General features: G+C 38.7%; 2 protein-coding genes across 4 annotated transcripts in view; both read right to left on the bottom strand.

Moving 5' to 3' along the window:
* kcnab2a (potassium voltage-gated channel subfamily A regulatory beta subunit 2a) overlaps positions 1–17984 on the bottom strand; it is a 92123-nt gene extending 74139 nt beyond the window's left edge. For 2 of the 3 annotated variants that reach the window (XM_008408570.2, XM_008408573.2), the window contains exon 1: positions 17884–17984. The gene's annotated coding sequence lies outside the window, so the exon portion shown is untranslated. Of the gene's footprint in view, positions 1–8841; positions 9134–17883 lie in introns of those variants that run through there. The other variant, XM_008408571.2, reaches the window with a different exon arrangement.
* A 228-nt stretch (positions 17985–18212) lies between these two features.
* Positions 18213–24631, bottom strand: park7 (parkinson protein 7). Its single transcript, XM_008408575.2, has 6 exons — positions 24411–24631; positions 23495–23596; positions 21970–22029; positions 21028–21097; positions 19459–19545; positions 18213–18598 (listed from the first exon to the last, which is right to left on the bottom strand). The coding sequence occupies exons 1-6, from the start codon at positions 24498–24500 to the stop codon at positions 18438–18440; spliced, it is 570 nt and encodes a 189-aa protein (XP_008406797.1). The 5' UTR covers positions 24501–24631; the 3' UTR covers positions 18213–18437.
* Positions 24632–24868: the final 237 nt, after the last annotated feature.

Genomic DNA, 24868 nt, shown 5'->3' with positions numbered 1-24868 from the left:
TCATGGGTAAAAAAAAAAAAAAAAAAAAGAGTTACTCTATATGCAAAATGCTAATTTTTCTGGGTCGTATAGAAACACTGAATAGCTTTAGATCGGTCTCTGAGTGCCTACACAGGGACTGCAGAATAAAAACACAGGAAATGGAGAAAAAAAAAAAACCTTTAACATAAATCTGGAAAAACTTAATGGACATATAGTGCCCACACACTGTCTGGATCCATCCAGGTACGCTTACACATCAAAGCAATGCATGTTTCTGTAGGAGGACAGGATGACGTCTGAAACTGCTGTTTATCTGTATCGTGCTTTTTCTAAACAAACACTCATATCCGGCTAAATAAACAGACCATGGTCCGTGCACGGTCAAGCAGAAACTTATTGCCCGATTTCCCGAAGCATAAAGGTTTAGCATCATCTATTTTATTCAGGTCTACATATATGCTTTTAGCTAGCCCACTGTCCGTGTCACAGGCAATAATTGTTGAAGTTCACCAAGTCCTCCAGGCAAAAGCGGCAAAGCTCTTGTTAGCTCTTGTTTTGATCCTGTGTGTCAGTGCAACGTGTCCAGGTGTTGTGGTGAATCAATGTGCCATCTGTACTGTTACATTAAACTGTGATGCCAACAGCTTCTATAAAGATGTGAGAAGAAAAAAAACAGCAAACACTGAATCTGCAATCTGCCCAGGGTTTGTTGTTACTATTTTATTTTATTAAAGCTGCACTTGATGCAAGCACAAAAGTGTGACCATGGCCCACAACAAGCAACTACGATTTTTCTTCATTCAGAAGTCTGTCAATAGTCAATCTGCCTGAAAATATAAACTCATCTTGCCTCATACATATCTACTAGCGAAGGTTTTATGGATTTTTTTTTTCTGCACAGCTCCTGAACTGATGTGGTCACCAAGCAAAAACAGTTAATAAGTGGCATTTTTCATATTTATYAAAATCCCGGCAGAATTGTAATCATTTATACCTCATCATTTAATATCCACCTTTTTATTAAAGGTAGGTTGTGCTGCCAGCGAATAGTTTATGTTAGTCTTTTTTTGAAGGAAATGGTTAGCAGTTTACTTTTTTTCCCCTGATTATAATCAGAAACCTGCAGACATCTTCTTAAAGCTCTGACATCTCTAAGGAAGCCTACTTGCTCCACTATTTGCAGCGACACTGTTGATCAAAGTTTAACCAGAGGCTTCAGACTGAGCCACTGGTTAAGGTGGTTTRTTYCTGTGATYAGTGGATTATTTCCCATCCATTACCAACCGATGAGGAATTAAGATGAAGTGTAAAGCAAAGACAGAAGGTCTTGCACAAATGAGTAAAATCAATTAAATGTATATTGTTGCACCTCTATTCAAGACTCTCTCTTACAAAAACGAGATACATTTTTCTAAGTTGAAGAAATACAATAAATTCAAGTTATTTTCTAATGTAAATAAAACATACATCTCTTCTTGTACAAATATAATTTACATATTTGAGCTTTTTTATAGTTTGTTAATGCTAAAAGGTGAAGATAATAGATCAAAGACCTGCTAATGATCCACAATGTGGATCTAAAATGTGTACGTGCCCAAGTGTCTCCAGTGGACTGTGGCTCTGTCCCCCACAGTGCTCTCCATCTGTCTCTTAACCTGCTTTAGGTGTCTCTTGCACAACCCTTTCCAAATGGTGCATTTAGTACTTTAGGTTCCAAAATATTACCTTTTTATTTGTTACAATAAAAGTTTTCAAACACCGAAGAAAATATACACATCTCATAAAACAAAATATTTGTTCTTTGAAATAATTTAGTGATAACCATTATCGTTTTCCATCCATCCGTTTTTTTTATACCCTTGTCCCTTAGTGGGGTCAGGAGGGTTGCTGGTGCCCATCTCCAGCTAACGTTCCGGGCGAGAGGCGGGGTCACCCTGGACAGGWCACCAGTCTGTCACAGGGCCACACAGAGACACACAGGACAAACAACCATGCACACACACACTCACACCTAGAGGCAATTTAGACAGACCAATTWACCTAACAGTCRTGTTTTTGGACTGTGGGAGGAAACCGGAGTACCCGGAGAAAACCCACGCATGCACAGGGAGAACATGCAAACTCCATGCAGAAAGACCGGGGCCGGGAATCGAACCCAGAACCTTCTTGCTGCAAGGCAACAGCTCTACCAACTGCACCACTGTGCAGCCTGCCATTATGGTTTTAAATGTGCAAAACCATAATGGTTCTTAGCCAACATCACATGTTTTATATGAACTTCCAACTTTTTTTTTAAAACATTAAATGTACAAGAGTTGAACGTTAATTGATGTAATGCAAAGTCTGTGCTTAACAGCTACACAACATCATATTTATATWTCACAATATTGATTTATGCTGTATCAATATCACAAAGAACTGCTAGGACTGCAGAAAATATTATCTGACAATAATTATCATGCTGGTAATAGAATTGCTAATGTTTGTTGTTTAATACTGCAGGAAATGAAAGTTTCTCTTTTTTTCGAAGAAGTAATTTAATCTGTCTTAAACTATCAAAATCACTGTTAAGGTAAGTACTTGTTATCACATTTTCTCACGTTATTGCATGTTTTCTTAATGCCATCCAGATCTACTGTGTACGTTTAGCTCCAATGGTTTTCACCATTTAAAAAACACGGAAGGAAACAAGAAATTAGCACAAATAAAATGGTATCAATAAAATGCAGCATATTGTAGAATTTGTTTATATGAGGAAATTTTGTAATCAATAGAAGGTTTCTCTAAATGAGAACATTTAGAGAAATCATTCWACACGACGGCATCTGAAGCAAAGAGCTAAATTATGACGTGGAATGAGAAATTTGCTTTCTGTAGCTCATATTTTTACAAAATGAACTGAAACTAGAAGCAAAAAGTGCATGTATTTTAGTGGATGTCTAATGTAAAAGTCATCATTTATGAATAAGTCATAGTAAGACAGAATTACATCAATGTAGATTATGTAAATGAAAAAGTGAGTTTAGCTTTCAGGGCGGAATTACACATTTTGCAAGGATTTTTTTTTTTTTTTTTACTCTACTTGGAAATACATAATTAATTTTACAAATAACATGTTTATAAATGACTTGAGATATACTTTTTATATTACAGATAAATAMAATATAGAAATGTATTAAAATACACACCAGTCAAATTATTAAGACAGTCTTTAAATAATAAAAGGCAGAATTCAGTAAAATAACAAGAATGTGAAATTCAAAACTATAAATGGATTCAATACATCTAAGCTAAAGAAGGAAGAAAAGCTAAAGAAGCTAAAAGAATGCAAACAATAAATCAGTGTGAAGGTCACATTCCAAGTTGCTTTAGCAGGTACACTACATCACAAACTGATGACGTTGTCTTCCTCAGCAAAATAAGGTACTGCTTCATATTCCTCTTCTCTCAGAGGCAGCTGTTGAAGACATTTTGTTCTTTGAAATACTTCCGTTTTCATTTTAAAGAAGAAGAATCCTAAACACTTGCATTTAAATGAGACCAGTTTTCTTATATGGCAGAAAAACTTTAGGAAAATTGTTTTTGTTGAATATTCCGATTGATAGTGTAATTAACCCATATTTTCTTCACGTTTCTCCTTACCATCAACACAATATTGCAGCACCTTTCTTTTAACTTAATGATCTTGTCCAATAAAAACATCTAGCTAATTCAAKGTGCATTCTGATCAGTCAGATTAGGAGTGAATGTGTATTGTCATGGATCTTTATCTCTTAAGTGTCTGTTTTGGTCTTGCCTTATTATGTTATAATGCCTGTTCATGAGGCATGTTTTAAAAAACTAAAACTGTGATTTTTTTTTTTTATGGTCGACTTAGACATGAATATTTCTCATTGTGTCATCTTGTGATAACAAATGACGCAAAACATATTTTGTGAACATGAGAAAACRAAAGTTAAGTGATTGTTTTACCCGTATCAAAACGTAAATGGCAGTTTTTTTGTTTGTTTTTTTTTTGTTTTTTTGCAGTTTCATTTTATTATTTTCTAGAAATTCAAAATGAAGCCACGGATATATGGGTTGGTTTCTTTCAATTAGTAAAAAGATAATTAGTAAAACTTCACTCTGTAAAGAAAAATTTAAATACTAACAACTATGTAATTAACTTCTAGGATGGCTTGACTTTTTCATGTTCTTTCTTTTCTGCATTTTTAAATCAAGCAGTTTATTTTTCCCTCCTGCCTTTATCTGAGAAGTGTGTGCCAAGTGAGACAGCCGTCTGCATTACAGCTCATACACAGAAGGACTGCCAGGTCTCCAACTGAGGGACAGCCTTTCAGTTTGGAGTTATTAGATTTTGTTTGCAATAGAATAAAGGGATTCACCAAACTGTGCCAGATCTTACGACAGAAAAATCAATGGGCTGTGAAGCCATCAAGCATTCCCCTAATGTTTCCGCCTATATCTAAAAGAGCTCAAAGTACTATGCAGAGTCTAACTAAAGCATAGAAGTACTAAGGTAAAATTTGTTATTCATAAAAACTAACATATTGTAGAATGAATCAGTGGAATAACTTGTACAGGGAATAGGAGTCATGGAGGTTTTCTACAGTAACCTGCAAGAAGACATACAATCATAAAATCCCACCATTCAAGTCTGAGACAACCCAGTCACAAATATTTACCCCAAACACCAACATGACCCCAATAACTCAGCTATCACCAACAGTGCAATGTCTCATAAGTCACAGGCACATGTCAACCCCAACAGTCAGCGCCAAGCCATTACTCACACATGCTACTCTGTTGCTGTAATTCACCAGGGCCGTCTGCACTCAGCTGCTGTGCATCATGATTAATGTAACTTTGTCTTTGTAGTTTAACACCTATATCACATTTGACAATCATAAGTTACTTAAGCCAATTGGAAAAACTGCAATGCATTTCATGGGGGCAACTGAAGTTGTTCAAGATTGAATTTAAAGGGAAAGCTAAACAGGATAGAAAGCCTTTTTTCTTTATCAGCACAAAGCATATAATGAATTTAGATTGTAGGTGTAAAAATGTGTGCTATCATGTGCTTCGAATAGTGTCTATGCTATATGAAGACAGCCATAAATCTACATATAATAAAATTCTGGGGGGAAAAATCACATAAGGCAAACCTTATCTTGTGACCATCTTGTGAACAGAAAGCTATTTTTATTTTGCAAACTAAATCAATACCATCCGGTGTCAAAATTAATAAAAGTATAATGTAATTAGACAATGCAACTGAGACGTGGTGCAAGGGGAAAAAAAAATGCAACGTGTTTAAATTGATGTACAATGTGTTAGCCGACAAAGGCAGAAACAGGCATGCCACATTTTGCAGAACCAAAGATTTTTTTTTTAATACAGTTTTGTAACAAGATTCAAAAACGATAAAAATGACTCACTGAACTGTTCTCATAAAGGTCAACTACAAACTTAGATGGATATTTGCTTTTCCAAAAATAAGAATAACTTTTAAGGAAGGCCTTGAGGATCAACACTGGCAGTTTACAACAGCCACATACATGAGAATAATGCACTGAGAATAATGCACTTACGATGTATTTTAATGATTAACTAAGAAATGTGTAGTGCTGAAAGGCTTCCCTGCATACAATCCTAAACCAAAGCAATAAAATGTTAACTTGAGTTTCACAGTCAAAATTAACATGTACAAGAATACAATTTGCTAAATGCAAAAACTTCCCTGCTTGATGCATAGATAAGATTAAATGCTCTCTCACTGACATTATAAAAAGCTAACTTGTTTCCCAATAGACAAACATCACTCTTATAGAACTGAGTGCAGTAAGCTGTAAAATCCTGCAACAAAGAGGACTTTTGCAAGCCATTAGAAATACACTGGTCAATAATTTCTCACCTTGGATATGGATCAGAGTTATTTATGATTAAACTTTCACTGACAAAGAATCCCAATCTGGAACAAAGTTAAAGTAATTCCAATAAATGCAAGCATATGTTTTGAAGCTCACCAGCTTTAAAGTGCATTAAGTGTCACATGGTCTATATTAGTATTTTGATTAATTACAACTAGATTTACTTACGCCTCTGATGTACATGACCCAATATTAAGAGGTTAACCTGGCAGCATCACATATTTTGTCCCATCAGGAGTTTCTGCACAATGTTTTAACATGATTCTCGAACACAAGGCTATTGTTGCTTAAAAAGTAACCATAATGTTTGTCAGTGTGGCAGCTAAAACACACATGGACTTAGTCGTTTCTCAAGGTATATCTGACTCACACAGACAAGTACAATCTTTAATAATAAACTGTCGTCTTGCACCTGCTGACCATGCTTTCATTCTGAGTAATAGGGGTAAGCTAATGTTAGCATGATTACTCTCGCTTTTGATATGAATATTTAATGTCTTGTTTCACATCATATTCCAAAACACTTTCAGTTACTTGTGTGAAAACCAACTAACAAAGCCAGTTATGTCCCTGCTTTACAAACCTTTAGCTGTGCTTTTGAGTGTTGTAAAATGGATTGACAAATGTTTCAGCTGCTCTCTGAGAAGTTATAATGACATCGCACTGAGACGCAGATACAGCAGTCAATGAAGTTTCTATCTCACAGTATCAAGGATCAGAACAGGAGATATTTGCTATCAATAAGTCATAATAGAAAGTACAGTTGTGTCTGCCGATTAAATTGGATGACGCAAACCAACATCTGCATTTTGTGCCTGTAACTGTGATAAAGCAGGTTTCATTCTAGGTTTTATATATATATATTGGAATTGATCCATGGATCAATTCCTTGTATTTTGTACAGTAAAACCATAACAATGCCACAAGTACATTAATACTAGCTTAAGTTTTGAAGACAATCATTATCCATGTCACCATTTGTTTCAGCCCCAGCTTAAAGTTGGCATCCATTGAGGCTTGATGGATGCTACAGTCATATTCTGGCTCTAGCACAGAAGGCTGACTTTTTTGTAGTCAGAGCACTCCCTGCAACAAAAAACTATTCCTCAAGTAAAAGGTGTGTCTGATAGGAGAAAACTGCAACTACACCGAAATCTGTTAAAAGTAGCTCATCCAACAGAGGGATTACTACCCGAAACAAACCAACCGGAAACTCAGATCTTTCCTGTATAGGGGTCTCTCAATTGTTCAAAAAGAAATCTACCTCTGGCCATTTACTTTAAAGAAAGCAGCACTAAAGTAGGACATTTTGAGTGTCACTCACTTCAAGCTGGCTCTGCAATCTCATGTTAGGAAGGCTTTTAGYGCATTACTATGTCTATGACCAAGTCCTTAAAAAATCATGCCACTCTAATTTGAACAAATAATTAACCAATCTGTCTTTATTKGTTTCATGCAATATGTCAATTTAATCGTTTCTGTTGAAACTGGCAAGCTGTGGGCCCAGAATGATGGGAGCACCATCAAAGAAAACTGTTATCTTTGTTTTTAGCGATTGTTGGAGCACTAGGTGTGACACCTAACCAAAGCGTTTCAGCAACATAAAGATTAAACAGCCACTATTGTCACTGTATGTCATCTTGAGTTTGTTTCAAATCATTTTCTGTATTTTGTTATGGGAAGTACAGTTTCTTGTCCCGCCATCTGCWCCCTTTAGACAAAAAAAGTAGCAGGCGTTCTACTGTTTGCGGCGCCCCCTAGGGGCCGCGGCCCCAGGCACCCCGTCTTCCCTGCTCTGTCTGTCTATTGTCTTCTTTGGATGGGCTGTACTGAAGCAAAAATGTAGTTGTGCTTCTGCACAATAACAATTAAAGCATTCTGATTCCTCTGGTTCTGGTAGTCAAACATTCTGGGTCAAATAAAAAGATCGCAGCAACCTGACTAAAAGAATTTAAAACCCAAGGACACACAGACTGCAGACATTTCAAGGGAAACCCATCCGTTTTCTGCAGTACACGTGCAGCTGCCCAGCATGAGGACACAAACCAACTCTTTTTTTTTTTTTTGTGCTTGTTACAAAGCACTCAACAGCTTACTGCACCAAACTAAACCCCTGCAGCATACCTCTCCTGTGCTTTCTTCTTGGACCAGAGCCCATGGGCAGGCAGGCACACATCGCCGTACGGGAGAACGCACACACATGTACGAACACACACGATAACGCAGAAGCAAACACCCACACTCAAGCACACGGTTAACGTGTTTGGCCGGGCACAGRTGACTGTCACAAGCTCTGGGAAAGGCAGGAAAATGTTGCTTCAGGGTGTTGCCCGCYGTGGCAACTGCAACAGATGAAACTGCAGCAGCAGCAGGACAGGTAAGTTAAAACAGAACCAAACGTTAAATAAATGTCTCTATGCATGTTTTAGCAAAACCACATCCTTCAAACTTTAGTTAGAAATGACAGCTTTTCTCCTCTTATAAATACATTTTAGAATAAGTCAAAGTCAAAAAAATGAGACAAATTGAAAAAGTCAGGAAAGAGAAAGAGTGAAATACATGCCTGCATAATAAGGTATGCAGAGAAGGTTTTCAATGCAGCAGCTGCAGCGGCAGCAGTGTTAACCGCATCAACAGCAGCTCTCAGACGGTCAGAGAGATCTGGAGAGGTTGATGCACTACCTCGCTAGCATACTGCATGACAATGTTAAACGCCGCTGCATGCAGAAGGTATGGCACTTGTTTCCAAGTAGGATCAGACAAGCGCAATCATCCCGACTCACACTAACAGAACAAAGTGAGGAGAGGGGAAAAGAGAGRGGAGAGCATGAAGAGAGAGAACGATACCAGAGACATGTAGATTCACGCCTAGCGATGATACCGTTTCAGAACCCCCTACAAAAAATAAAAATAAAAAATACACACCCACCTCAGTCTGAAGCTGATTGCTGACGCAGTGACCAGAAGGGAGGGATGGATGCAGAGCAGCAGCCAAAATCCAAGATAAAGAGCAGGAAAGCAGAGAGAAGAGGAGAGGGATGCGAGAGTGGAGACTGCGAGATCCACTGTGAACAAGATTATGCGCGAGAACAGCATGTATGTCTGACACGAGACCATGAGGCAGAACAAAAGTGCAAATAGACAGAGGGGAAACGAGAAGAGAAAGAATATAGGCGATGTATAGAAGAGACAGAAGAAACGTGCAAGCTTGGAGTCACTGAGCAGAGCAGATGAGAAAGGAAATGCCCCTCCCCTCCCTCAGCCACACACCTCCTCAAACACTTTGAGCATGTGAGTAAGCATGCATTCAGTCAGYCAGAGTCCCTGCAAATAGTTCTGCAACAATTTGTAGTGTCTTACAAAAAGAGACATTTATGCCCCTTTGAATGTTTGCTGCTCACCATTTTCATCCAGTCAGACATAGCTTAATCTATTTGTTTCATTACAAYCAAAAACTTTATGCCTTTTATTGGAATTTTATGTAATGGACCAACAAGAAGTAGTACACAAGTGTAAAGTGAAAAGAAAATATGAGATTTTTATATGCGTTTACAAATAAAAATCTGAAAAGAGTGGCATGCGTTTGTATTCAGCGACCCTCGAGTCTGAAACCYCTAAATAAAATCCAGTGAGAATCATCATCATTACGCGGCAGATGTTACACACAACAAACCTACCAAGACGTGCTGACCTGTTGACCATAGAGAAGCAGCATTCAGCTTCTATGCACCACAACTCTGGAAGAAACTTCCAGAAAACTGCAAAGATGCTGAAACACTGAGTTCCTTTAAATTRAGGCTAAAATTCCACCTGTTAAAAGTYGCCTTTGACTAGGAGTAAGTGATCAACATATCTGATGTATTTTACTTGATGTTGACAATGACATTTGACAAATGGAAAGTTTATTGCTCGTTTCATAATTGGTTACTGTATTATGCGTGTATTAGCACTTTGACCTGCATTGTTGCGATACAAATAAACTTGACCTAACATGCAAGGTCAAGTTTACCCTTAATGCAAGGGTAGCATTAATCAAAACAGCAGCCAAGAGACTCCTCGTAAAAAGCTGTAAAAATAAAACCTGTTCGCAGTTTTCACAAGTTATGTAGGGGACACAGCTGAAAAGTGGAAGATGAGAACCTTTTGGCCAACATGCAAAATGCTGCATGTGCTCATCACCCTGAACACTGGAGGTGTCAGAATCATGCTGGGGAATGTTTCTGTTTATCAGGGACAGGGAAGCTGATCTGAGTTGATGGGAAATATGTTTGGCTTGAAAAATAGAGCAGTTGTGGAGGAAAACCTGTTTGAAGCTGTAAAATATTTTAGACTGAGGCAAAGGTTCACCCGTCAGAAGTACTGATGTAAACATGGTTATTAGATCAAAGCACATTTCATTTGTTAGAATGGCTCAGTCAAAGTCCAAGAGCAAATCCAATTGAGATTCTRTGGTAAGACGTGTAACCTGCTGCTCACCATTTTCATCCAGTCAGACATACAGTAGCTTAATCTATTTGACCATTCAGACTGGATAAAAAGCTTTAGTTATAGGTGATAATTTGCTTGAAGATTTCTGTCTTTTAAAGAAAAGTTCCTTCCTATCCCTCATTSTCATTCTCTCATTCTTAATGATGTGAAGCTTCACATCATTAAAAATGGCAATCATATAAAAATACATTGTAACATGGCAAAATAAGAAAAAGTGAATACTTTTGCAAAGTTCTGTAAATTTAATAAACAACATTAATGTCAGATTTAGTTTGATCTCATCTCAGTTTTAGGAATCTGGATATGTTTTACTGCTCAAAATGATTATAGTTCAGAGAAGAGAGGGTTGCATGTTTTAGAAATAAAAGTTCATATAGTACATCACATAGAAGGTAAGAAACGCAAGCACACATACCTGTATGCTGAAAAGCCTTTACCACAAAATCCATCACAGATATCTTAAACCTTCATGACAGCGCACTCACAACCTCATAGAGACATCCAGAGAGACAATTACTTCTCCATGGGAATCAATACATGGATATGATATAAACTTCTGAACATCAAATCYGATTACTGTGCGACATGGTTTAAATTTTAAAGGYCGTCTTAACGACTGCAGCTTCTGAGAAGCTGGCCCCACCCAGCAAACAGTATTTGCAAGTGATGCAAACACAAATCGATCAGCTATAAAACCACGGCACTCAAAAAGCTGATAGAGGTTTAACTKAATGTTATTGCTGTTTAAACAACATTTATGAAACAGACTGCCAGAATATTTCTAAAAGGACAGCATGAATGCAGGAGCTAATCGTTACCCTTAGAATTAACAGAATGTTGATGGTCTGAGATTTTTTTTTTTCTTCTCACTTTACTGCAAAGCTTACCTGACACAAAAAAATCTCTGGAACTGCCTTGCAGTCCTCTCACGATGCCGTCTGACTGGGAAGATTTTTCTTCTGGTGTTGAATTTGAGGCAGCCGTAATTGAATGCTCCATTCCATTTGTTACATTAAGAGTGGAAAATCACCTGCCACCTACTGATGATGCCACAACACACAGAGACTTTTTCTAAATCCATATGCATCTGAAAAAACCTTTAGCAACAGGGCATGGTTTGTCATTGATATTATGGAGTGCATGAATTTGTCACATTAATTCACACATGGACCAAATATAAATGATCAAAACTAAGTAACACAAGAGCAAGTATTTTCAAAAAAAATGTCCTCCAAATTGTCTAATCTGGAACTTCACGATGATGTTGGACTGTCCAGTCCATCTTTTTGCTCCTTGTCCAGCCTTCATACAGTGCCATTTGGAAGTTTAAAAACACCATCAGTGACAAAAATATTGTGTCAATTTTGGCTTTTACCACATTTCAACCATTTTTTTCTGGATGAAATGGTTTCTACCATTTATTTCTTCCATTTCTAAGTGTCACTGATTCTGCAAACAGAACTAGCCCACCCACAGCTGAAGTGCATTTATCAGTTCTGCCTCGTCACACTGCAGCACAACATGCCCGATGCATGTCTATAGATTGAAGTGATACGCATAAAATGAAGCAGGTTTTACCTCCATAAAACCTACCAATCCAGATCTGCACAGAGATCTGCAGTGTTTGTGCTCATGCTCAGGAACCGCAGTAGTGCTGCCACTGAAGGAGAACTCTTCAGCTTGCAGTTCTGTCAGGAAAATGGGAGACAAACATCCTGTAGTGCCTGCCAGTTATAAAAACAATGACAAGGTTCTTTGGGATGTGTCAACGACAAAATTTGGTATGTCAACAACTTTTTATAGTCAATCTTAATAATTGCAGCCCTACCAGGCAAATGAAGCTGCTGGAATGTCCCCGTCCGCAACCCTACCGAGCATTTCTGGACTATGTTCATGTCAGGAAACCAACTCGCTCAGACGAGCACTACCACTTCTCAGGATTCTAAATTGCAACCAAAAGTGACCAGAAAATTTTARATAGAAAGTGGATMATTTCTCTGCAACCTGCTAAGAGGCATTTAACCAAGTATTAGCAGTATATATTTGAACCTGTGTGTATGATCCAGGAAGGTTTTGTATTTAAATCAAATCTGTGCTCACAATTCTTATTTTTAAAAGTGAACCAAAGTTGTTTTTTTGTATCATTCCACTTTGGAAAAAGGAATTATATCAATGAGTCATAAAAAACCCAAAATAAATCAATCTTCCATATGAAGAGCATTGGTAAACTTCTAACCGTCACTGTATGCTGTGTGTGACTAAATCAAGTGTTTGTCAGACGAATGCATAAGGAAAAGGCTGATGCACCTGTGATTGGACCAGGTGCATGCAATCCTGCTGTTTTAAACCAGCTCAGCCATTTAGGAAACACTCAGACCATCAGTTTCTGCTGCTATATAAAGAAAAAGCTTATACAGCTCTGACGACTTATTAAGCAGAGGAGAAAAAAGTGATGTCACCAGAAGAAAAATGACATTCACCCATGTCTCTAGTACTTTTCCACTCKGTAAAAATCCATCGTTTAATGCATTCCCTCTGAAGCTGCTTATGATTTTCTCTTTTAATGACATTGGCCATTCAGATTCATTGTTAAACTTTTAGGTTAAACACCAAATGCTCTACAAGACAAGTAATTTTCACATCATGGAAGACACAGAGATAGGTTTTCACCTTTAGCTTCACTCTTCTTGTTAACACAGAGTCACGATTCCTTTTTTAGCTCCTGACCCAGTAAATAAGACAGCCAAGAAAGGTATTCACAGACGCTGTCAACACATTTCAGGGACTACACTAGTTGGAGTTTTGACATCCACAAAAATAAAGTGTTTACCCTGGTGTCTGTTTTAGGCGACAGGTAATGCTGTCGTGTGCATCCACAGAACGTGTATTTTTATTGAAGACAAAATGTATGAATGATCCGGCTTTAAACCAGTCATTAATATAATGCTGGCAGTTTGACAATTTATTTCTAACAGTGGTGAAAATAAGCCAGGATCATGAGCCTTACCAGTTTTAGGTCTTTTCAGAGTGACGTACGTCAAAGACTTTAAATCTGCTCTTGAGTTCTGTTAAAGGGAACTTATTATGCAAAATGTATATGTTGCATGTTTTGTACTTAATTTTGTGTCTCTGGCTCTTAAGTATGYCAAAGCAATAAAAAAAAACACCAGCCATTTTTTGGCAATAAGTCAATGTATTTTTGGTATCTGGAAAATGAGCCATTTCAAAAACCTTCAGAATGTAACGTCACTTGTCAGACAGCACTGTCCCTCACCTAGCAACCAAGGCGAAGATCAGCCTGTCACCTAGCAAGCCAAGCGGAGCTCCGGGACATTTGGCTGCATAACGGCTGCTGGAACAGTTTTGTTGAATTGCCATGCAGAAACCACTTCTTGTTGGTTGTGCAGGAGGCTCTACTTCTGCTTTTCACGGTTGTATAAGTGCACATCTGTTTGCAGCCTTTTTTACATGAAAGAGTAAATGCTGATTTGGTGGGGCGTGGCCAGCAGCTTATTTGGTTTTAAAGCGACCCMAAATGGTTTGTTCTGAAAGGAGCTCAAATTAGGCAAAGTTGAGCAGACGCTACAAAACCTTTGTCACAATACTGTACAGTGATTTGGAAGCAGCTCTATTACCAAGAATCCGCTTTATGGTATCCTAACTTGATTTATTACAGACTTCCTACGTCTGTCAAAATTAAATAAAACAAAGAAGTCTGGACATCGACACCTGCATCACCAAGTTGGACGATGCCCCAAGAGTTCTCTTGCTCATCCTTTTGAGTAACAGGACAGCTTGCTAATTACCCAACCTCTACGAGTTTGACATTTAAGTGCAGTGTTTACTTTATGGTCTACAAATTGTTACAAACATACTGGAAGACCTACTGTGGTTCCAATATGTCAAATGAGCTATAATGTCAATACCATTCCAAAAGCAAGAGCCAAGTCAGATAATGTGTTGCTTATGATGTAACGCATGCTACTGCATGATAAAACTCCAACTGCTTGTAAAAAAAAAAAACAAACAAGTGAGCCGTTTCTGTTTTTATTGCAGACGGGCCATTGCGAGTAAGGGATCTAATCAGGAGATGCAAAACACAGCAGTCTAATTGCATCATTAGCTAAACCACTGACTCAGTCGGAGACTATAGCCTCACCCCTCCCCCAACCCACCGTCTTCTGCCCCATCCAGAAATAGGGAGCCAGGCCTCCAGCTCTTTACTGTACAGCTGCTCAAGCAGAATAATTCTAGCATGTTATGTGCAACAGCGCAAAATGTTAACGTTCCAGAAATATCCAAATGGAAAAAAAAAAAGAAAAAAAAACGCACATTAATGAGCCTGTGCTATATGTCGTCATCAAGATGGTCGTCAAGAAAGTCATATTTATGCTCACATTTTATCCAGGAAAAGATTAGTTCTTGAGCTCGGATACATAATGTAATGATGTTTCCACAACATGTAAGGCATGGTTCTGTCTGAAGTGACTAAGCTCAGCTAGCCTGAACTTTCCAGATTGTAGCCAGAAGTATTCATCACACACAGGTGCACCTTTGTAGTTTTGACATCATGCGATTTTTAACAAGAGCAATCTCTCTTGATGCCCTGAAATTGGTAAAACCACAGTSTTTTTTTAGACTTCCTGCTGTTCTGGTAGTAAAAGCCGGTAAAAGAACCAACTGACTTGCTTTCTAATTTGAATGACCCCTGCTTTCTGCAGGTCAGTTTAGCATGCCTTGAGAGAAGCGCTTCCTATCTCAACAGAGCCAGCCCAGGACCGCTCAGGGCTCGAAGCACAATTYGATCTGGGGTCTCACTTCCACTTCAATCCATCACAAAGCACCAAAAATGTCTCTTTTTAAACATCCCTATAAAATTTTATGCCAACAATTAAACTGGCGTAATCACATAAAGTGCATTTGCTTAATTTACAGATGTTTCAAATTACTTATTACACAAACCTCTGTTAAATAAGGTGAAAAGGTTGGACAAATCAGTTAAATTTATTCTGCTCTAGCATATATTGACCATTTAGTGGTTTCTGCATGCATGTGACTCCAGCACAGAGAAAAAGAAATTTTAAAAAATTATTAGTAATGTTATATTATGTCCGAGATRAAAAAATTTCCTTGAAAGGCCTCTGATTAGCGAGGTCATACTGAACCTTTTTTTTCTCTTCAATAAATGCAAAAACACAAACAACAGTTGTCTTATACCGTTTAGAAACATTTAAACCAGAAACATAATATCTCATGCACTTTTATGCAACTTAATAACACAAACAATGGACATGCTTTGAAGCATAAGGGGGATCATTGTTATTTCTTAATTTTCAGTTTAAGTCAAAACTGCCAACTCTATTGCAGTATTTTTTCTACTGTGCTTTTTGTCAGAGAGAAAAAAAGATCTGAAAGCCAATTTTTCCAAAAAATTCAGCATCGGCCAGAAAAAATCTCATCAGTGCATCTCTACTGTTGACATTGACAATCAAGCTTATTTACTACCGAGTGATTATAGCTAATACTTTGTCAGCTCTTYGAAATACAAAGTTTGTTTTTTAATCGTCTTTAATGCAAATTTGAAGCAAATTTAAAAGCGTAGGCTCATTCTGATGTTACAGAATGTGATAAAATATTTTACAGTGTGTATGTAGCATCTAATTTTAAAGGGGCTAGAACCACATGATCAATGTCATGTTGTGATATATGTCATCACAAAGTCACTTTGTGAAATATCGCAATCACTAAGGACAGCCTGAGTTCAATGTTTGGTTGGTTTTATCATCCCATGWAAACTGCATTCAAACTCCTTGAAAATAATATATTGTGTGAGTTTGTCATATTGACTTTACTATCAATATGCACAAAGTACTGTTTGGAATGCAATAATGATTTGTTGATGTCAGTACGCTAAAGATTACGTCAAGCAAACGAGAATCCCAAAAGAGAAAAAGTGAGGAACTTGAGGATTTACAATCCACAAGTTTGTAAATCTTGTATATTATATGAATCTAAATTATGAATACACGATGAGCCATGTCATGTACTGATCTTGGTCCACTGTTTGTCATTTTTCAATAGGACTTGAAAAATACYATTTTTCTCTACTRTGAAATATATAAATGCCTAGCTTAATGCCTAGCATTGTACCACAGTGGTTGATTAGTCTGCAAACTGACATGACCTAAACACCATTAAAAATGTATAGTAGGGGTCTCAAACTCCAGTCCACAAAGCTGCCGTCTTGAAAATTTAGACGCATCTCTGGTCATACACACCTTAATCAAGAAGCTACATTTCCTCCTCATCATGCAGCCAAGCTCTGCTAATTAAGTCATACYTGAGAAATGTGTGTTGAGGAAGAAACAGATCACTTTTTTCAGTTTTCTGGAGAGCAACATTTTGGGGTTTCTTTAGTAGTCAGCCATAGTAATCAAAATAACCAAAAAGAAACATTTTAACATGTTCATTTGTGTGTTTTGAATCYATTTATGAGTTACACTTGTGCTGCACAGAGGGCCCAAAGCAGCAGCAAGGTTTGCTTACACCTTGAGCTGACTCTTGTGTCTGAGCGCGGTATAGAGATCTTTCCCCTGCAAGTGCAGCACGCGGTGTACCAGAAGAGAACCTGCAGTTATTCACTGCCTATGTAAAAAGATAGAAGTGAAAATAACACCTTTGATTATTCTTGTTGAGGGTGCAAAAGTAAATGTCAAGGCATCMGCTTGCCAACCTCCACCACTAAGGACATCTCTTTACATCAGGTTATGTTGGAAAATGCTTCTGTTAGTTTTAGAATTATACACTTTCCTGTTAGAATTGTTTTGTTTTTTTCCATCTCAAGAAATATGACCGAGCTTCCTGTGTCACACAGAGACGTCTCAGCCTGCATAGCACAGCACTTCTAACCTGGCCTCTGCCGCACCGCATTAGCAACAGCGATCACAGAGCTCAGCCTCACTCTGCAGCTACAGCATCTGCTGAGGATGGAGAGCTTCTGGAACTGACGGCTCCACGTCGCCTCACATCTGCAGAGCGCCGTCTCAGTGTGTTGAAGACATGTCGTCCCGCCGCTTCGTGCGTTCAGCGGGTAACGCATCTCTGAACTGTGAGCGTGTACTGGAAACGGACGTCGCCCGACCGTTACTCTCCCCGGGCTATGATGCCAATCAAATTTGGCCTGGACCGCAGCGAACTTGATGCGGTCCACTCAGAACAATGAGCGAGCTAATCAGCGGCTAATACAGCAACCAGAGTACGGTAATGATGTTAAAACCTATCCGGGTCGCTGTGGGGTGAGGAGGAACGTCCTGATCTCGTCTACATTTCGACACCATTCGCTGCAACTTACCGTCACAAACGCTGCGTTCACAATAAATCTCGGATTTTAACATGACTGAACTCATACGTGGCGTTTATAGGAGTCGAAATAACCCGACTAACACATGCGAGTCATAGAGGGAAAAAACCCCTTTCTCCCTACCTTTGACAGAATCCTGCTCTTCCTTATCGGCTGGGGTGAAGACCCTCTGAATTTTGTTGCTCTCACACAGCCACCATGCGCCGCGTCTAAGCCCCGCCCTCTCCCTCTGAGCGGAGTCCTATTGGCCCGTTGAAACACAACTGCAGACGAGCCAAAGCTCTTCATTGGCCAAGGACAGCTGCCAGTCTTTTTGGATTCCTCTTCCCGCGTCCCGAATAGTGTTCCTTCATACGTTGCATTATACAGCCTATATTTAGGCGTTAAAAACAAGCAAGTAAAAACAAGTCAAAGTGACCTCCACCAGCAACACACCACAAGGCAAGACAAACTGAGCCTTCACACCTACACTTTTAATGACTGCACAATGGAAGCTGTCAAGACAAAGAGGAACCTATTTAGGCATCGAACCAAACAGAGGAAATTTATGTGGAAGTCATTTGCGGTAATTATGCAGCGATAATGTCCCTTTTATTTGCAGAAATAATGCCGTGCAATAGAGAGAGCCAGATGTTTAGGTGTCACAGTTTCTCCAGAGTGGTGAGGGAACACTAGAGTCAGTCTTTCATCATGAGTGGCGCCTTGACTTGAGCTGCAACCTCAGCCCCCATAAGTTCCTCTACGATCRTCAGGGCAAACTCAAAACTGGTTCCTGGCCCACGGCTGGTGATGTAATGCCCATCTTTCTGCACTCGAGCTTCTGAATATTTATAGTGATCTAAAAAAGACAGAACAATACCATTAGGATGGCACGGTGTGAGCTTGGAGCCACAGCTCAGATTCACAAACATAAAACCTGCCATTGTTTCATCGCACTTAGTTCTAGTATGTTCTGTCAAATGACTGCATCTTCCTTCACCTCAGTGCTGTTTCTCTGCTCTGCTCACAACTGCAGAGTGACATGATTCTTTACAAGCAGTCAAAGAGCTAGTACAGCACCATCTGCTGTCCTTTACAGATACAGACAATTCCAGCTACAGTCAACCTTTTTGATGTCTTCAACCACAAACCTCAATATAATTTTTTGAGATTTTGTGTTGTGACATAAAGAGGTTCATGACTTCAGTGGAAGAACAATGAAACATGGTTTTCTACAGCAAACAGAATCTGGTAGTGGTTTACATCAAAGCTCATGCATACATATTTAGAAAAGTCCAGACAAAAATTTTATTGAGAATCAACTGCAAAACTTGAAAAATTATGTCCACAGCTGCTATCCATGCAATCTGACAGAGCTTGAGCTATTTTTACAAAAATGAATGTTTTAAAAAAAAAAAAAAAAAAAAAAGATAATAGTCAAACTAGATGTGAAAAGCTAGTAGAGCCATACGAAAAACGACGTGGAGCTGTTAATGCGAGAGCATCCCTTCAGTGGCGGCAGATACAAAAGCACAGTTTTGAAATATTATTTGTAAAAAAACAAAAGGTCCACTTTATAATGATGGAATATTTTGTTAGTCTTTCACATAAAATACACTAAAATATTCTGTTGTAAAATGAACAATGTGAACATTTTTAAAGAGGAATCAAAACTTTTGAGGGCTACCGCAGACTAATCAAGGTCAACAATGTTTTTACCTCCAACCATCATCTTCTCCTTCATGCCAGGATGTGTGGTGACTGTGCTGCCGTAACCGATGCCATGAGCCAGAAGAGCGGTCGGACCTGAAGAAGAGCCAAGCTGGTTCAGGTGTGTTTAAAAGCTTTTAGACTCGTATACAAAAAAGAATATAGAAATAACCAACTTTATCAGTTTTAGAAAATCTTTTTATATATTCTGGTAATAATAAATGAATGACTCAATATCTGATAACGGCGTGTCCTGAAGGTGTCCTCAACCTTTGTATTGTTTCTAAGAATACACTCGCACAGTATACAGTTTCAGCTCCTCTCCAAAGACTCTGCAGCACTCTGGAAAGGGAGGGAAATAAAAAGGAGAGGCCGAGGACGCCGACTTCTGCTGCATTAACTTTGATAATGCCCTAGCGCTGCTGTGAGCTCATCCAAAAACTGTTAATAAATAGAAAGTTATTGATCACGGTGCTTTGGCTGCCTTCCCGTGCTGTCTTAAGATTACACTTTCCCCACTGGCAGAACAGCAGACTGCCAGTTGAAGCCAAGCTACTCCTGTTACGAGTCCCCACCCGGAGGACGCCAGTCTGGGTACAGAAACTAACAGCATGGCAGATGCAGAGAACCATTAATTTACTTTCTGATGAATGGGAGATATTGTTGTCAGTTGAAGCTCTTTTTCCGCTCCTTGAGTCAAGCGAAAAAAAACCTGATGTTCATCTCATGATGCACCCTCTCCCCGTTTCATTAAGGCGTGTATTCCTGAGAGGATTCCAGTCATATTTAGGACACCCTTCAATCCACTTTGCCGCACCGGTTCACTGTCCCTGTTTGAGACATCTTTCCTGCGTCCTGTCTCTGCCCTGCAAGGCTGTCAGATAAAATCTAAGCGCTTGTGGGTCTGTTCAGGGACATCAGCATATGCGCAACCTTTCACTTGTGTGCCAGGGGGGGCAGGGGAGGTTCGCCAGTGACCACAAGTTAATGAAGTGTGACATTAGGGGACAGAGATAGTTTGTCAAAAAGCCCCTAATTTCAGATCCAGAACAATAAAGTCCCAGGTTTGTCTTTGGTTCCTGTCTGTCTGTAGGGGAAACAGCTGTCTCATCAGCTGTGCTGCTTTCGGTTGAATCCAAGATGGGATGTCTCTGTTAACTTCAGTGGCATTGCAAGCCTCTCCCATCATATCACCTCAATGTCTTTTACAGATGTTACTCCATGCTTGCAGGCAGAAGCCATCTTAAGTACAGGAGACTGTTCTGTCTGCTACCATTTCATCTTAGCGTCATATGTTCAAAAACAAGACATTGTCAAGGACAAGTCACAGAAACGGATAGACTTGCAGTGTTGCAATTTCGCAAAATAAAACCCAGTAAATGATGTCGGTAGTATAGAAAAGGTACAAAATACAATCTTAAGTGCCGCACATTTTATATTTTGAGTTGTCTTTGTATTAAATTTGTTAGATTTTATAAGTTTGCACCTCCCTTTTATAATGCTTTGACTTAAATCATTTTAAAAGTTAAAGAGGTTAGCCCAGTATAATTAAGGTTTGTTTGTTTTCATAAGCTGTACCTGCACAGATGGCTGCAATCAGGCCTTTTCTGCCATCTTGGTCCTTTAACACCTCCTTCACAGCAGGAGACTGTAGAAAAAAAAGAAGAAAACAGATGCACAGTGAGTCATTTGCAGACCATGTGATGGTACTGTGTATATGCTGACTATATGATATTAACACACAGTGGCAGTATGTTAAACACATGCAACAGCATTTCTCTGAAAACACAGCATGTTTAAGCACAATCACAGATTTATATATAGTCTAACCTTTCCATAAATACGTTTACTGTAAATATGAAATTTTATCATTTCAACACACTTACATTCTTTACTGTGTTTCAGCATTTTTGCAGTTGTCTTGAACTTTGTTATACATTAAAGGGGCATAAAAACTGAACCAGGGGATGCAGAGCAGGACTGGAACATCCAGATGCTTTGACTTGTTCATAAGACTTTACCAGGCTGCAGCTTCTACAGGATAATGTAGAGACCTAACATGTGGATGAGTGATCCACAACAGTTCTTAGGAGAGGAGAAAAGTGCATCTGGGTACAAATAAGCACAAAGCAGCCAGCTGAGATCGTCCTCTGTCACATCTGAAGCTCTTGTGAATTGGCTATGTTTGCTTTGCTGCTCATCTCTAACAATTAAATCATGTCTCCAGTGAATTATTATAGCAAAATCAATCTACTCCCCCACAGAAACAGATTAAATTTGAGTCAATAGCAGAAAATTAAATCTAAAAAAGCAGTTTGTGGAGTAAGCTTATTAAGATATTTGTCATTTTAGTCTTGCTATTGTTCCCAATTTCCATTTTTATTTTAACAAATAAACTCATTTGAACTTTTACCATAGGTGCCGAAGAGTTTCTCTCTGCTTAATTTAAATTCCCACTGCACTCATCGTGGAGCTGGAGGAACGAACAAATGAACAAAGCGTCGCGTGTAATTTTGTCACCTCTGCCAGATTCTTGGCTCCTGGCATTCCCCCTGGCAGAAGCACCACATCATAAGGGCCCTGAAAAACCAAACCAGATAAAGTTTCACAGTAAGATCAGCAGTCATCACCCTGAATACCAGTTAACACCTCTCACTGAAAGTCAGGACATTAATCACACAAAGGCATATTGCTATAGGAGTTTATTCATAGTACATCACAAAACAAATGAATGGAAAAAAATCCTGCAGATTCCAGGCCTGTAAATGGAAATGGAAGACCTAAATAAAATACCTTGAGAGGGTTTCTTGTGTTATATTGGCTTACAAACATATTCATGCCCTTTGAGCTTTTTCATGTTTTGCCACATTAAAACTACATTGTTGTCTGTGGCTGCAGTGACAAAATGTGAAAAAGTTCAAGGTGACTAACTCAGATTTTCTGTAATACATCAACACAACACGGCATATAATTGTGAAGAGGAAGAAAAATAAATGGCTGTAAAACAACTTTAAAATATGAAAAGTGTGCAGTGTATTTATATTCTCCTAGTCTAAAATACAATCCATTGTAGCTGATAGATTTCAGAAGCTGCTCAGTTTGTTTAAGGAAAATTTTAACCGGGCTGGATGAAGTTTTCACTTTTCAAGTCTTGCCACCAATCCTCATCTGGAACAGGGCTCAGGCATTTTAATACGTCTTGATTTAAACTCTTTCAATGTATCTTTGATTATACATTTGGTGTTGTCAACCTCATGAAAAGCATTTCTGTCACCGCTAAAAAAAAAGCAGCCCACAGCATGATGGTGTCATCACCCAGTTTCACTGTGGGCTGTGTTTAGGGTTAAGTGAAATGTTGGCTTTCAACACACACCACATTTGTATATGGGCCAAAGTGTGGACCTTTTGTCAGACGGCAATCAAGACTACTCATAGCCTCCTAACGATGGCTTTCTTCCTACTACTATCAAATAAAGGCCAGAATTGTGGGCTGAATGACAAATAGTTGTCTCACCTGAGCTACAGATCTCTGCAGCTCCTCCAAAGTTATCAGAGATTAACCTTTCAGTTTAGTTAGAAATCAGTATCATGTCAGATTTGCAGTTATTCTTTATCTTCATGTTATGGGTTGAACAGTGTGCTCTGTTAGATGTTTGAAGCATAAACTTAACTGCTCCACAAATTCACCCCATGAATGCCAGGTTGCTGCGTTTCTTGGACTTTATGATGCCGTTTCTTCACTGATGTTCTCCTACAAGCCACTGAGGCCTTCACAGAACAGCTGAATTGTTACTCAAATTAAATTACACACAGCTGGACTACAAGCAGGGCACTTTCGAAGGGAAATTTCTGCCCTGAATTTTATTTAGTTGTGTCAGAATGAAGTGAGCTCAATATAAATGCAGACTGAAATTGTTCTTCCACTTTACTAATGTGGACTGAAGGTTGTGTTTGTAATGTGACAACATGTAAAATAGTTAAAGAGCTGTGAAATCTTCAGCAAGGCACTCACTGTGACTGCTTACTGGAGAACCAAAAGACTCGCCTGTTTGCTGGCTTCCTCCAGACTGGCATCGGGACAGATTACAACACTTCTGCTGCACTGGACTGGATCTTTTCCTGTCAGACCCGCAACCGTCACTGCAATCTACAGATATGAACACATCATCATCAGACGAGGGCAGTAACTAGTTACATTTAATCAAATAACCTTTGAAAAAAAAATTATAAGTACTTTTATTACAAAATTCTTTTTACTTTTACTGTAAGTAATGACAGTAAATGAACATATTTTAACCAAAAATGCACCAGACACAGATATACAGTTTGTATAGAAGTGAGATATCTCGTTTGTACTCAAGCTTTGCTGTTAAGCTATTTTCCATCTATTGCACCATTTGGAGATTGAAAAAAATCGAGTAAACACTAAATGTCACTGCAAGTGCTTTAAACTGTTCCAACATCTATGTATCCACACTGCCTACTGTATTAGTTTGAAAAGTTTTCTATAGAAAAAACATATCGCTAGCTTCCAATGAATATACCCACCTGTCACTGGTGCAAATTATCACAACACGTCATCCTGACTTCACTGGTTTAAACAAACCTTTATTTTGAAAGGTTAATAAAGTTTAGAGGTTAAAGGAGGTTGGACTTTGACATTTAACTTTGTCCCCGTTTGAACTCCCTGCAAAGGACCGTCCACAGTTAGCCAACTTAGCTGACTAAACAACAAACGCGAGTGATGAAATTGCGGATTTCAGCACTCATAACTTAATTACTCGGGTATTTAGTTTTCTGTGACTTTTATTCTTGATGACTTTCTTTATGACTGTGATTAACAGATGTTAAAAGGGTTATTTACAGCAGAAAATTCAACGTAGCGACACAGCCAGGTTGCCTGTTATTTCATCCTAGCAGGCTAACGTGCTAACACATAGCATAAACTGTGCAGAACGAACCCCGGCTCTGCGCATGATGTCCACAGGAATCACAGTTTCCATCTCTTCTGCACCTTTAGACAGGATCACTAACGCTCTCTTTCCTGCCATGGTCAGCTTAATGTTTCGCTTCTGCAGAAGTAAAAACGGTTCAAACTTCAAGCAACGTTAGGCGTGCTTCACGGTGAGAATATGACAGGAGGGAGGTTGCCAGACCGCGTCCTTTTATCCCCCTATCTGGACACTGTTCTTTCATTTCTTAAACCTGCAAGGCGTACATGTTCAATCTGTTTAGAACTTAGATTGCAAATAAAAATGTTTAAACTCCAAAATAAATATAAGAAATGCTCATTATGTTTATCTCTCAGATAACTGCAGTACGTTTAAAGTTCCAAGTAAACATAAATCTGGAGTATTTTGCTTTGAATAATGACTTCATCCAACTGATATTTTAAATGTAGTTGTTCCAAATGCCATAT

This window comes from Poecilia reticulata, linkage group LG5 (assembly GCF_000633615.1).
Source record: "Poecilia reticulata strain Guanapo linkage group LG5, Guppy_female_1.0+MT, whole genome shotgun sequence".
Taxonomy (NCBI): domain Eukaryota; kingdom Metazoa; phylum Chordata; class Actinopteri; order Cyprinodontiformes; family Poeciliidae; genus Poecilia; species Poecilia reticulata.
This window is presented reverse-complemented; position numbering and strand designations above follow the sequence as displayed.